The sequence below is a fragment of the Rana temporaria genome, chromosome 3 (assembly GCF_905171775.1).
Source record: "Rana temporaria chromosome 3, aRanTem1.1, whole genome shotgun sequence".
Lineage (NCBI taxonomy): Eukaryota > Metazoa > Chordata > Amphibia > Anura > Ranidae > Rana > Rana temporaria.
The window spans coordinates 277,346,942-277,362,603 of NC_053491.1; the positions used below are offsets into that span (position 1 = coordinate 277,346,942).

A 15,662-nucleotide genomic window follows, 5' to 3' on the forward strand; every position below is an offset into this window, starting at 1 on the left:
GACAAATATCCTCCTGTGCTTTCACGACACTAAGTCTGTGGGAGTTTCCTGGGCATTCTGGTACCAGGCATCTGTAGCCAAGACTTGTAAGGCCACCATCTGGTCCTCTGTTCATACACTTTTCAAAGTTCTACCAGGTGGATGTCCAATCCTCTGTAGATGCTGCTTTTAGCTGCAAAGTTTCAGCAGCACTATGAAGTTGGGTCCGTTGGCCCTATATAGAACTTTACAAGTAAGTCAAAATTCTTCTTTTTTTCTATTTTGTTCTTCTACAATACAACCAAAGGAGCCTTGTTTCTCCTCCCAAAAAATGGCCCTCTGTATCATAAGTTATTAGCAAATAAGCCCATAGCTGCACTGCTCTTGAGCCTAACTGGTATTTAAATTTAATTTTGTATTTTATACAATTAAGTGTATAACTTTTTTTTTTCCTTTATAGGTCTCGTAGAGCTTGATGAAGGAAGAAAAGTTGTTTTTCCTCCTGGATGCACTGTGCCTTTAACAATTGTGAAATCTGATGGTGGTTTTACCTATGATACATCTGACCTGGCTGCTTTAAAACAGAGACTTGTTGAAGAAAAAGCTGATATTATTATTTATGTGGTAGACAGTGGACAGGTAAGACAGCCCTCAAAAAATCCACTCGCCTGCTCGCATTTTGCAAGTGGATTTTGAGGTCTGGCGAGGAAGGGCTGCCTGGGAGCCGGAGGGGGGGCGAGCACCGCCGGCAGCCTGTGTAATGGGAGTTCTTCTCCCAGTGACCGCGGAGGGGGAAGAGAGAAAGAGCCGCCCGGGTGTTTAGAGCGCAGCACGGGGAACACAGGATAACAGTTTTAATTTTTATTGCAGTGTTCCCCGCCGCTCACTGTCAGATCCAGCCCCGCCCCTGGTCCCGGGACATTGATAGACAGATCACCCGTCCAATCCTGGTGACAGGTGATCTGTCAATCAAAGTTCCCCGGCCAGGGGGTGGGGCTGAATATGACGTTGAGCGGCGGGAACTCGGCAATTAAAATGAAAACTGTTATCCTGTGTTCCCCGCGCTGATCACCCGGGCGGCTCTCCTGTTCCTCTCCTCCCCTGCACAGGTAGGCTGCATGGTGTGGACACGGGCTGCATGGTGTGGACACGGGCTGCATGGTGTGGACACGGGCTGCATGGTGTGGACACGGGCTGCATGGTGTGGACACGGGCTGCATGGTGTGGACACGGGCTGCATGGTGTGGACACGGGCTGCATGGTGTGGACACGGGCTGCATGGTGTGGACACGGGCTGCATGGTGGGGACACGGGCTGCATGGTAAACGCGGGCTGCATGTGGTGGACGCGGGCTGCATGTGGTGAACACAGGCTGCATGGTAATCACGGGCTGCGTTTGGACACAAGGCTGCATTGGTGGGCATAGGCAGGATACAGTTGTTGTTAATATTTATTTTTTATAATTAATACTGCATAAAACATTTAAGTGTCATTTCATTAGATAATTTATTGGGGCGTGTTTAGGGGCGGGGCAGGCTGGGTGGGTCAACTGGTGGCGAGTAACTCTTGAGGCCTGGCTAGTAGCTCAGGACTTGAAATTTTGAGCCATCACGATACTTTGGATAATATAAACAGCATTGAACTGTGTTACAAAAGTTCTGTTTGCATCTATTTTTACCATTTGACACAACCCATTCACACCCTTTATGTGAATGTTACTGTTCTTTGAATCACCATGGCTCCAACACTCATACACATGTAACTTTGCAGAAACAATTAGGTTCCATATGTGGAAACTCTTTTACACTCATGGATGGACAATATTTTAGGTGGGCACGTGCACAGCATAGTGCCTAATGTTTCCTAGCAATCTTAAAGCAAAGCTGTGGCCAGGCTATCGATAAGTATTGACATGTTGTTATTGGGCTTCAAAATAAGCCATTGCAGACCTCTGTATCTACAGAGACTGTGGAGTAATCTATCCTCCGTTTACAGCACATGAACCATATTGTTTCTCTTAGCAGCTCAGATACCTCTGCTTCCTCCTCCAAGCAGTGTCTTGGCAGACTTTAGGCCTTCTAAAATATAAAGAGAGGGCAGAATTCAGTGCTGCTTCTGTGAATTTTGAGAATTAATTGTTGTACGTTGTTCTTGGCTACAAAGGCAGTCCTCCAGTTATGATTCTACAAATGATAAGGCAAGGACTTACAAGCATGACAGAGCTGACGGCATCAGATCGCTTTGTTCCCTGTGTAGCTTAGTTTACAATTTCAATTCAATTAGGTAGGCTTCTGCACTATATAGTAAATATAACAATGGTTGTACAAGCATATTATAACGTGTGGCCAGCTAATATTGAACTCTCTTTTTTTTTTTTTCAACTTTGAAGCAAAATAAGGGTCCGTGCCCATCAATGCAGCCTGATCAATGCCCATCTGCAGCCTGATCAATGCCCATCTGCAGCCTCAAAATTGCCCATCAATGCAGCTTGATCAATGCCCATCAATGCAGCTTGATCAATGCTCATCTGCAGCCTCCCCATTTCCATGAATGCAGCCAGCCTGATCAATGCCCATCTCGGGGAGGGGGCGGGATGAGCGTCGTCAGATTATATACATCAAGAATCTCCTGTTTATTCGGCGGCCTCTTTAATGCAAAGTCCCGCCTCCTGGACCGGCTTCCCATGATAGACAGAACACTGGTCCAACAGCTCAGGAGTCGGGACTTCCTATTACAGAGGCCGCTGAGTAAACAGGAGATTCTTCGCTCTATGTAATCTGACGGCGCTTATCCCGCCCCCCTCCCCGTTCTGTCCGAGGCAGCCCAAATTGCAGTATCGGCGTATAACATGCACACACTATTTGCAACCAATTTCCAGGGTGAAAAGGTGAGTGTTATACGCCAATAAATACAGTAAATGCATTAATTAGATAGAGCTTCGCACTACATACTTTACGATCTTTATGATTATGGGGTGACAATCACTTAAAATGTATTTGCTGTTTTCTAGGGTGTACATTTACAGAATGTGTATGCAGCTGGACAAATGATTGGCTGGTATGATCCAAAGATAACAAGAGTGGAACATGCTGGATTCGGTGTTGTTTTAGGGGAAGACAAGTAAGAAAAGTACACTGCACAGACCTGTTTACACTCATGCTAAAAATGAATGCAATTTAAATGAGTATCCAAGTAAACATTGTGGGGCACTACGGTATTTTGTTTTTCGAACATCACAGGACACGGAGCCTTGTTAATTACTTAATGGGTTATATCTCACCTTCAGGTGCTGGACACTGGTGTAATCAATTAGACAGGAAGTTTCCTCCCTATATAACCCCTCCCATACCGGGAGCACCTCAGTTTTTTCACTAGTGTCTAGGGTGTTTGTCACAAGGATCTCTGCGGGTGTTTAAGAAGCTACACATCCCGGATCCATCCAAGAAGGCCAAAAAAAACGCCAAAGTGGATGGTACCCGGGCCTTGCGGAAGAGCGAAGTTTTGCCTGTAATGTCTCTCTTAGGAGGACTGGACTCTGGAATCCAGCACTTTGTGGCACGTATTTAAAAATGCCCAAAGGTTTCTGGCAGAGTGCCTTACAGGTCCAGGAAAGAGGCCTCCTTTATGTAGGAACCATGAAGGTTGGCACAACACAGCCCGCAGTGATGGGCAAAGGTTTGAACTGTCTGTTCTTCAGCAGTATCCTGTGGCAGGGGTAAGGTAAGTGAAGATAACCCTGAGAAATTCTTGGGGTTCTCTTCTATGAGTAGTTGCATGTCTTACATGTTTTTCCGCCACTAGAGGGGGTAAAGAGACATAATGTGCAGCCAGTCTGTGGAGCTGCTCACCTGTTCAGGCTCTGCCATGTAAAGGTTAAAAGGGGGGTCCCACATTGTCCACTGTCCCACGGCAATCCCCCCGCATAAGTTCGCTTTTTCTCTATACTGGAGCGGGGGCTGTGGTTGCCATGAGTGCGCGCGCACGTGCTTGCAGCGTTTTACAGCGCAGGCGCAGGGCGGGTATTGTTAAAAACTCCAAACGCCAAGAGATCTGTAAGCGAAAGGACACAGCAGCTTGTATGAGGCACGTAAGCACCTGTGTGGATTGGATTCAGGCATACCAAAGACACCTTCTCAGAATCGGGCTGTGCAGATTAGCAGGCATTTGTATATTGCCAGACTAGGCTCAGCAGTTGATGCACCTGTGTTAGTACCTCTGCTTTTTTTTTAGCTCCATGTCTCCCTGTAAAGACTGCCTGGAAAACCTTATTTATACGCTTGAATTACCCATAGGTTTACTTTTAAAGGCACAAAAATATTTCGCGAAGTCCAATGGTCCCTACATCTCTAGCATATTTGACATGTTATCGAGAGTTTACATTTCAGGAGCCTATAAACAATGAAAACTTCTCCGGTTCTCTATATTCTAATGCACCGTACACACGATCACTTTTTGTCATGAAAACAAATGTCATTTTTCATCATGAAAAAAAACGAAAATTTTCCAACTTCATCATTTAAAATGATGTTGCCCACACGCCATCGTTTGTGAAAAATTATCAACAAAGCGACGGCCCTCTAATGCCGCGTACACACGATCACTTTTTGTCATGAAAACAAATGTCATTTTTCATCATGAAAAAAAAACGAAATTTTTCCAACTTCATCATTAAAAATGATGTTGCCCACACACCATCGTTTTTGAAAAATGATGAACAAAGTGACGGCACTCTAAAGGGGAAGTTCTATTCGCCTTGAGGCTGCTTTTAGCTGGTTACTTGTTAGTAAAAGACGATTCATGCTTTTTTGTCTGTTACAGTGTGATGAATGTGCTTACTCCATTATGAATGGTAGTTTTACCTTCCGTCTCATAACTTGATTCTGGGCATGTGCGGGTTTAAAACGTAGTTTTTGCCCACACACGATCATTTTTTACGACACAAAAAACGACATTTTGAAAAACGACATAAAAAATTGAAGCATGTGCGAATGTTTTTTTTTCGTTTTTCAGAAGACTGAAAACGATGTGAAGCCCACACGCGATCATTTTAAATTACGTTTTTCAAAATGTCATTTTATTTCATCACAAAAAACGACCGTGTGTACACGGCAAGAGACTGTGACCAACTAACTGTCATATGTCATTATTTTTTGGCCCTTCACTTGCTTATTGAATATCCATTTGTAACGGTATGGCCCGTGGGACCCAGAGGCTCTTGAAGGATACGGGGTACTCCTGGTTCAGCTTCACCAATGACTCTTGGGTCTAGGGTCATCCTATGTCCACTAGGGGCATAGGATGACTGAGAAATTATATCTTGAATTACATAAGATGGGACAGTAAGGATAATTCACAATGTATTGCAGGATATCTTGAAATATTACAGGTAGTTAATTCTGAACCCAACAGGTCAATACTGTTAAGATGTTAATTGATGTTAATCACCTCCAGCTACCTGGCTGTAGTGATAAAAGCTTGCTGTGATTGCATTCTATTGTCTATTGTGTTAATTAAGTCTGGCTCCTAAGATATTTCATTGTGCTATGCTAATGAAAGTCTATTGATGATAATATGTGATGTGATGTGACTTAGAACCCTCTAAAGGTCAGACGTCTGACTTATGTTTACAAAAGGAATGTGTATTGAATAGAAGGTGAAAAGAGCCGCAGTCATGACGTCTGCCATGTCAGCTATAGTAATTAACTCATGTAGATTCGGTGCCAGAAAGTCTGTGGATTGAGGGGGACTCGTTGGCACCCATTGTGTAATGTTGTGGGTGGAGTGTGTCATTGTCCCTTTTATTACTGCAGCATGCTTTCAACTGTATAAAAAGAGCCTAAGTTTACCATTAAAGTGTCGTCTGTTTGGAACCAGAGAACAGAGCTGTGTGTGTCTCGTTCTTCTGGGGAAATCCAATGGGTCCTGTCTGCTGGATTGTGGAGTGTCGGAAGCTGTCTTGGGTTGGTGGAATGGAATATCGTAACGGCGTTAACCCCTGACCGTTACAATTGGTGGCACAGCAGTGGGATGATTCCCACAGCCTTAAAGGATGGCTACAAGAGGACACAGGACAACGGAGACACAGTATGAACGGCTGAAGCTCTCTTCCCTCAAGGACTTACTGGAGATCCGCTCCCCCGATGTATTACACAGCTCCCCCGGTCCTGTCAGGGGGAGAAATGCTGATCTTCTGTTCATACAATGTATGAACAGAAGATCAGTAATTTCCCCTAGTGAGGCCACCCCCCTACAGTTAGAACACACCCAGGGAACATACTTTACCCCTTCCCCGCCCCCTAGTGTTAACCCCTTCACTGCCAGTGGCATTTTTATAGTAATCCAATGCATTTTTAAAGCACTGATCGCAAGTGTCCGCCATAATGTCGCAGTACCGGAAAAAAACGCTGATCACCGCCATTACTAGTAAAAAAAAAAATATATTAATAAAAATACCCCCTATTTTGTAAACGCTATAACTTTTGCGCAAACCAATCAATAAACGCTTATTGCGATTTTTTTTTTTTTTGTACGAAAAATTTGTAGAAGAATACGTATCGGCCTAAACTGAGGAAAACAATTTTTTTTTATATATTTTTGGGGGATATTTATTATAGCAAAAAGTTAAAAATATTCATTTTTTTCAAAATTGTCGCTCTATTTTTGTTTATAGCGCAAAAACTAAAAAACTGCAGAAGAAGAAGGAAAATCACCACTCAAGGTGGGTCTGCTATAGGGTCATACACAGGTGTAGGATTCCAAGGGTGCTGGCAGTGCACTAGGCAAGCATTGGCGTAAAATGAAGGATGGATGGCCGCACTCCAAACCAAACAGGTTGTCTTTATTTAAACGAACCGCAAAAACATACCAGATCACAGCAACAGAAACAGGAGGATAACCGACGTTTCGCACTGACTTAGTGCTTATTCATGGCCATGAATAAGCACTAAGTCAGTGCGAAACGTCGGTTATCCTCCTGTTTCTGTTGCTGTGATCTGGTATGTTTTTGCTGTTCGTTTAAATAAAGACAACCTGTTTGGTTTGGAGTGCGGCCATCCATCCTTCATTTTACGCCAATAAAAAACTGCAGAGGTGATCAAATACCACCAAAAGAAAGCTCTATTTGTGCGGAAAAAAGGATGCCAATTTTGTTTGGGAGCCACGTTGCACGACCACGCAATTGTCAGTTAAAGCGAAGCAGTGCCGAATCGCAAAAAGTGCTTTGGTCTTTAGGCAGCAATATGGCTCGGGGGTGAAGTGGTTAATTAACATCCCAGGCACCAACAATTGGCTGGTGGACTTTCCCACTTGTCAGTATCTGGATTCAGGGAAATGGGCTTTCCATCAGAAGACCGTCAAGCTCTTTGCCACAAGTGGATTATGCCTCATGGAATCGGTTAAACCTCCCCACAAAAAGTCAGTGTGACCCTAGCCTTGGTGCTAAATTGGCTTTACAGCAGTGGGTCTCAACCTCAGCTTAATTACCCCCAACAGTCCATGTTTTGGGAATTTTTTTTAGATTAAATAGCTGTCTAAAATACCAAGCCATTGACTCTGAAGATACAGGAAAACCTGCAAACATGGCCTGTTGGGGGTACTTGGGTACTGAGGTTGAGAACCACTGCTTTACAGCAGCAGGCTTTCGTTTCCCAGACTTGTAAGACTGCCACCTTGGCTTCTATTAAAAAAAAATGTAAGTTCCATCAGATGGATGTTCAGGCCTCTCATGATGCCGTTTTTAGGCATGAGATGCTACAAGCTGCTCTCTGAATTTGTTAAAACTTTCTTGACATTTTTTTTGTTGGTGGGCCTGTTGGTGTTTGCTATGCTGGTCAGCCTTCAGTCATATTGTTTTTGGAAATCCCACTTAATGATTTTGAAAAGCCTTTGTCCTGTACTGTATGCAGCTTGTGTTCCAACATCACTATGATGGAGCGACCTGCTACATGCCGAGTAACATGCATGGTCACCCTTGGCAAAGGTGAGCTTTTTGAGGGCAAAGACTCTAACCTTTAAGGAGAGGATTGACAGCCTTAGTCAAACAGTGCCTGAGACAATCAAGTTTGAGCAGTCAATCATAACAGAGTACCATGTCTGTAAATACCAGTTTTAGAAAACGTGAGCTAACTGCCAGGGTTTTTAAAGCTGCTTTGAAGATACTGGTACTTACTTTTTTCTGGAGAACCTAGTAAAGAACTGGTCAAAATGACCTGCAGTACACCTACCAGGATACTTTACTGCTGTTGTTTCCACACTTGTACCAATCACCAGAAGTCACACATCAGGAGCTCTGAGGAATCTCTTCCACAACTATTTGAACAAGCATGGTAGTTGAAGCAAGCCAGCAAGTTCCTCTCCAATCTGAAGCTCAAGGTGCTCAATGCCTATGTTCGGATCTGGAAATTCTACATGAAGTTGACTAGATATCCTGTGTTATTTCTGGAAAAGGTCGAGTTTCCTCTGGGGTTGGCAAAAATGTCCATCTTCATGTCCCCATCTTAGCTCCACCCTCTGCATTTAGCAGTCAGGGGACTTCCAGTTTGTGGCTTTGTTTTTTGGGCTAGCCTCAACTCTAAGGGTTTTTAACTGGGTACATTCCAAGAAGTTCCCAGTTCTCAGAGCTAATATGCCCCCTGGCTTTTGCCACACTGGCCAGACTTTCTCTCGGATCAATCCTCATCAGTCAATTACATTAAATGGCATAGCTATTAAAGCCCTGGTTCTAAAAGAATGGGGCTTGACTAGCTTCTGTAGCTGACATATCCACTATGATTTGAGCTTGCAATCTTGCCCCAATTATCAGCGTGAGTTGAAATCTTTTTTATTTCAGTGGTGCCAATGTGTCAAATCCTAGGACCTTTTTTGCAAGGGCCACTAGCTTTACTGCAAGCAAGCATTGACCAGAGTCTGTCATTAAATACCATAAGGGGGCAGATATCTCCCCTGTCCATCCTTTTTCCTATGACCAACTCTGTCTACTCCCTAAAATGTACTTTTGTGTAAGTGTATGTGTAGTATTGTTAACAACATCCTGTTTGTCATATCATAAGACCTACAGGTTGCGTGGTATTTTATGGCCTTTTTCGAAGGGGGTAGAAAAGTACAGCAGGGAAACCTCAATCACTGATGCCTTTGCTAAAATAAATGGGTTAAGGTGGATACATATAGTAGGTCAAATAGTAAGGCTGTGCAAAAGAACATTCTCCCAGAAAGACCTGCATATAACCATTGTAAATAGATTTTTTTTTTATATACTTTGTGGTTGACTGTAGCTAATAATCACACATTTCCAGGTTATTTTGTTATTTTCATATATGATATGATCAGTCGTGTAAGGAAAAAAATAATCTGGAATTTGTAGCAATTTTGACTGTTTTAGTTTTTCCATTTGTCCCAGATGAGTCCTCTTACTTTGAATTTGTTTGTTTTTCAGGAAAAAATTTAAAACTAGGTCAGGTGACACAGTGAGATTAATTGACTTATTGGAAGAGGGGCTGAAACGTTCCATGGACAAGCTAAAGGAGAAAGAGAGGGATAAGGTAAACTACCTAATGTGTGCATTACCAAACATCTTATTCATTATGTTTGGTGGAAGGTTATCATGATGGCTATTTTTTGTTTCCTCCTCTATGTCAACTAATAAACAGACTGCTCCTGCCAGTGAGGGGACAGGAAGCAGACCAGGAATATTATAACAGCTTCACCCTCACCCCATTTGTCCTGTCCCGTTGAAGACAGGACAAGGTTTTGCAGACGTTCAAATTCTATAATATTTCTTATGTGGTTGGTACCCCCTTCATTGTGGGCTTCAACTTTTCTTAAGTGAACTCCAGGGTTACCCTCATGAATGCAAAGCTTTTATTGTAGGGTAAATTAGACACATGCCTTTGTTAGAATATTGTTCATATGCACTTAGTAGCATAGAAGTCATTTTCATAAACCTCTTGCCTCAGATTTCCTATGCTTTGGCCTTTGAGCCGCAGACCCAGAATAGGTATGGATCTTATTTCTGACATCATTTTACAGCATTCTTATTTTGGGTCTGCTACTCAGAAGTACTTAAAGGGGTTGTAAAGGTTCCTTTTTTATTTTCTAAATAGGGTCCTTTAAGCTAGTGAATTGTTGGTTCGCTTACCCTTTCCTTCAATTTCCCTTCTAAATGTTTTTTCAGACAAAGAAAAAAAAACATTTAGAAGGGAAATTGAAGGTAAGGTAAGTGAACCAACAATGCACTAGCTTAAATTTAGAAAATAAAAAACAAACCTTTACAACACCTTTAAGTCAAACACAGCAAGGCAACCAGCATTTAAAAGGCAGATTTTTCAAACAATGGCACATCCCATATTTCACTCATGACAGTGTCATCATCTGCATATCATGAAACTAAAACAGTAGGAATGTGGCTACAGGCTGAGGCTGTGATCCCAAATACCATTCCAATTAAATTATGCTGGCAGTTCATTAGGATGTTATCCACATGAGTGGAGTAGGTAGAACCTACAGTTCAGTGATGGACATCAGTGAGGGTAGCACTATAGAACGTTGCTGGTGATAACATCAAGATTGTTTTGTTTGGCATATTGTTGGATCTAAAATGTGCCAAACAGTGATGGCAGCGTAGACTACAGACAGCTCCTTGGCCTGTCCCTGTAGGTACAGTACAGACCAAAAGTTTGGACACACCTTCTCATTCAAAGAGTTTTCTTTATTTTCATGACTATGAAAATTGTAGATTCACACTGAAGGCATCAAAACTATGAATTAACACATGTGGAATTATACATAACAAAAAAGTGTGAAACAACTGAAAATATACCGTATTTTTCGGCGTATAAGACGACTTTCTGGATGCAAAAAAATGCATCCAAAGTCGGGGGTCGTCTTATACGCCGGGTACGGTCTCCGTGCTTGCGAGAGCGTCAATGATTTAAAAGACGCTCCTTCTCCTCAGTGTGTTCTGTGATAGGAGGAACACAAATCTTCCCAACAGCGCCTCTGTTCTGTGTTCCTCCTATCACAGATGCCTATTCATCCTCGGACGAGATGAGAAGACGTCCGTGATGGGCGGAACACAGTACAGAGGCACTGCTGGGAAGTTTTGTGTTCCGCCTAACACAGGACAGTCTAAGGAGAAGGCGCTTCTTTTAAATCATTGACGCGCAGCACGGAGACTGTCACCGCACCGCCTGAAGTCTATCCAGAAAAAAAGTGAGTGATGGCACTGTTTGCAGTGATTGCACTGGGGGGCAAGCTCAGGCACAGAGAGGGGGCAAGCTCAGGCACAGAGAGGGGGCAAGCTCAGGCACAGAGAGGGGGCAAGCTCAGGCACAGAGCGGGGGCAAGCTCAGGCACAGAGCGGGGGCAAGCTCAGGCACAGAGAGGGGGCAAGCTCAGGCACAGAGAGGGGGCAAGCTCAGGCACAGAGAGGGGGCAAGCTCAGGCACAGAGAGGGGCAAGTGATGGCACAGTGGGGGCAAGTGATGGCACAGTTGGGGGCAAGTGATGTCACAGTCGGGGCATGTAATGTAATGGCACAGTGAGGAATGTAATGTAATGGCACAGTCAGGAATGTAATGTAATGGCACAGTGCAGTGAGATTTGAATAATGTCAGCGGTTCTGGCTGCCCCTCAGCTCGCAGAAAGACTAGTAGGAAGGGGGTAGTCTTATACAGTGAGTATATCCCAAAACCAACATTTTTCCTGGAAAATTAGGGGGTCGTCTTATATGCCCAGTCGTCTTATGCGCCGGAAAATACGGTATTTCATATTTTAGGTTCTTCAAAGTAGCCACCTTTTGCTTTTGATTACTGCTTTGCACACTCTTGGCATTCTCTTGATGAGCTTCAAGAGGTAGTCACCTGGCGCAGCACCCCATCACTCTCCTTCTTGGTCAAATAGCCCTTACACAGCCTGGAGGTGTGTTTGGGGTCATTGTCCTGTTGAAAAATAAATGATGGTCCAACTAAACGCAAACCGGATGGAATAGTATAGCATGCTGCTGCAAGATGCTGTGGTAGCCATGCTGGTTCAGTATGCCTTCAATTTTGAATAAATCTCCAACAGTGTCACCAGCAAAGCACCCCCACACCATCACACCTCCTCCTCCATGCTTCATGGTGGGAACCATGCATGTAGAGTCCATCCATTCACCTTTTCTGCATCGCACAAAGACACGGGGGTTGGAACCAAAGATCTCAAGTTTGGACTCATCAGACCAAAGCACAGATTTCCACTGGTCTAATGTCCATTCCTTGTGTTCTTTAGCCCAAACAAGTCTCTTCTGCTTGTTGCCTTTCTTTAGCAGTGGTTTCCTAGCAGATATTCTACCAGGAAGGCCTGATTCACGCAGTCTCCTCTTAACAGTTCTAGAGATGTGTCTGCTGCAAAAGGTGGCTACTTTGAAGAACCTAGAATATGAAATATATTTTCAGTTGTTTCACACTTTTTTGTTATGTATAATTCCACATGTGTTAATTCATAGTTTTTATGCCTTCAGTGTGAATCTACAATATTCATAGTCATGAAAATAAAGAAAACTCTTTGAATGAGAAGGTGTGTCCAAACTTTTGGTCTGTACTGTATATGTATGCGAGTAGTGTGCATGGTTGTGGTGGCCACCTGTCCTCTTTAGACTAATGTCTAATTTCATTAGTGCTGTGGCGACACTGGCACCTCTGTGTAATTAAATGTGTTTTTTAATATGTGGATAACTTCTGAATAAATTTGAAGTCTTAATTCGTATTCCTCTCTGACTAATTCCTTTTTGAAACTCTGTTTCTCCCCCCTTTTTTTGATATGCTGTAATAATTTAGAGGAAATTATGTAGTAGCATTGACCTTTTTATAGGCTACTACCAAACCGGATATATTTACCTGGTTAGTGTGACCTCTGAAGCCTACCTTTGTGACTGTACTGGATGAGTCATTAATACCTATATTTCTGAGAGTTATCTTTGCCAGTTTCAGTCAAGACTGTTACAGTATTCTGGCTGCCTGGAAAAAAGAGGCCCAAGCCTTGGGTTACCCAATGTGTCTGGCCCCAAGGGGTGACAAGTGTCTCAATTGGTGGTTGATAGCCAAAAATTTGCAGAAGGGGAATCCTTCATTGCAGGTACCTGGAAGGTAGTAACAACAGATGCCAGCCTCTTGGGCTGGGGTGCAGTCCACTGTCCAAGGGAAGTGGTCAGACTCCGAGAAGACCTCGACCATCAACATCCTAGAGGTTCGGGCGGCACATCTAGCTCGAATAGCCTGGATGTTCAGGTTGCGATGTTGTCCCATCAGGATACAATCCGACAATACCACGGTGGTGGCCTATATCGATCACCAAGGGTACACCAGAAGCAGTGCAGCCCAGAAGAAGGTAAATCATATTCTGGCCTGGTAAAAGGAGCATGTATCTTGCCTATCTGCAGTCTTCATTCCAGGGTTGGAGAATTGGCAGACTGATTTCTTGAGTTGTCAACAAATATTCCCGGGAGTAAGGGATCTACATCCCAACATTTTTTCTGGCCATATGCCAAAGATTGGGTACCCCGGACATAGTTCTATTAGCGTCCAGGTTCAACAGAAAGTTGGACAACTCTGTGTCAAGGACAAGGGATCCACTTGCATACGGGACAGATGCATTGATGACCCTATGGGATTTATGCATTCTCCCACAGTCGTGGCTTCTTCGCAGAATCAAAGAGGAAAGGAAGCCCCGGCATGGCCCAGAAGATCCTGGTATGCAGAGATCGTAAGGATGACAGTTGGGAGTATGGACTCTTCCATATCGCCCAAAGATGCTATCGTAAGGGCCGGTGTTCCATCCTGTCTTATAATCGCTAAATTTAGGGGTTTGGCTGTTGAAACCCACGTTCTAAAGAATCGGAGGGTTTCAGGTTCAGTGATAGCTTCTCTAATTATTGCCATGGAAGCCTGCTTCCAGGACCATTTATTATAGGGTCTGAAAGGCCTATTTCTTTTTCATATACCACGGGACACAGAGCTTTTAACCACTTGCCTACTGTGCACATACACCCCCTTCCTGCCCAGACGAGATTTTAGCTTCCAGCACTGCGGTCATGCGACGTGGCTACTAAACAAAATTGACGTCCTTTTTTTCCCCACAAATAGAGCTTTCTTTTGGTGGTATTTGATCGCCTGTGAGGTTTTTATTTTTTGGGTATAAACAAAAAAAGAGCGTAAATTTTGAAAAAAAAAACCACAATATTTTTTACTTTTTGCTATAATAAATATCCCATTTTTAAAAAAAATATCTATTTTTTTCTCAGTTTAGGCCGATACGTATTCTTCTACATATTTTTGGTAAAAAAAAAATCACAATAACCTGGTTTGCGCAAAAGTTATATTGCCTACAAAATAGGGGACATAATGATGTTTTTTTTTTTTAACTAGGAATGGCAGCGATCTGCGTTTTTTTTTCGGGACTGCGACATTATAGCGGACACATCGGACACTTTTGACATATTTTTGGGACCATTCACATTTATACAGTGAACAGTGCTATAAATATGCATTGATTACTGTATAAATGTGACTGGCAGGGAAGGGGTTAACCACTAGGGGGTGGGGAAGGAGTTAAATGTGTATCCTGGGTGTGTTCTAACTGTAGGGGGAGGGGGGTGACTGGGGGAGGTGACCGATCTGTGTCCCTATGTACAAGGGACACAGATCGGTCTCCTCTCTCCCTGACAGGACGTGGAGCTTTGTGTTTACACACAGAGCTCCACGTCCCTGCTCAGTTACTGGGCAATCGCGGGTGCCCAGCGGCCGCCAGGCACGCGCACTGTGTTCCCAGTGACGCGACGAGTGCGCTCGCCGCTGGCGGCGCGTGCGCACCCTAGAGGCTTTAAATGACAGGACGTCATATGACGTCCTGTCGGAACAATAGAGCATTCCGCCCGCCGTCATTTGACGTTGGGCGGATGTTAAGTGGTTAATCATTACTTAGTGGGTTATATAGCTCACCAGAGGTGATTTGACACTGGCCCATCCAATGAAGACAAGTTCCCCTCTATATAACCCCTCTCATAAGGGGAAGTATCTCAGTTTTTTTTCCCCACCAGTGTCTAAGGTGATGGTCGCGACTAAGGATGTGCTAAGAAGAAGTTCTGCTAAAATCCCCCCCCAGGGGGTCAAAGAGCTGCGCGATCGGATCCATCCAAAAAAGCTTATTTTATACACCTAAATGGATGGTACCCGGACCTCGCAGAAGACCGAGGTTTTGCCTGTAATGTCTCTCCTTGGAGGACTGGGCTCTGGGATCCAGTATTTTCGCTACATAAAAGCGCAAACGTTTTCTGGCAGAGTCTTTTACATGGTCCAGGGAAGAGGTCTCCTTTTAAGTAGGAACCCATATCCCTGAAGGTTGGCACAACATACCTGCGGTGATAGGTGAAGATTGGTACTGTCTGGTCTTCAGCAGTCCTGCGGCGGGGATAAGGTAAGTGGAAAAGATCCAAGATAAATACATCTTAAGGACTTTTCCTTTTGAGTAGTGTCTTGCCTGTATCCGCCACTGGAGGGAGTAAAGAGCTGATACTCACCATGCCCTGACCAGGTCAGTGTCCGTTGCTTCTCAGGCAGCATGCTTCTTCCGCTTCAAGCTCTGCAATAGAAGGCCTCTGTGTAAGGTTGGCTGGCTTGTTGAAGGGTTTCTCCTCTCTCCCCTGTGTGGGTGTA

The 15,662-nt window shown here is 43.9% G+C and overlaps 1 protein-coding gene across 1 annotated transcript in view; it reads left to right on the plus strand.

The window, feature by feature from the left end:
* RARS1 (arginyl-tRNA synthetase 1) overlaps positions 1–15,662 on the plus strand; it is a 165,360-nt gene that overhangs the window by 101,352 nt on the left and 48,346 nt on the right. Inside the window, exons 10-12 of the mRNA XM_040344670.1 lie at positions 440–618; positions 2,990–3,099; positions 9,410–9,515. Of these exons, the coding sequence (XP_040200604.1) occupies positions 440–618; positions 2,990–3,099; positions 9,410–9,515 (395 nt within the window). The remainder of the gene's footprint in view (positions 1–439; positions 619–2,989; positions 3,100–9,409; positions 9,516–15,662) is intronic.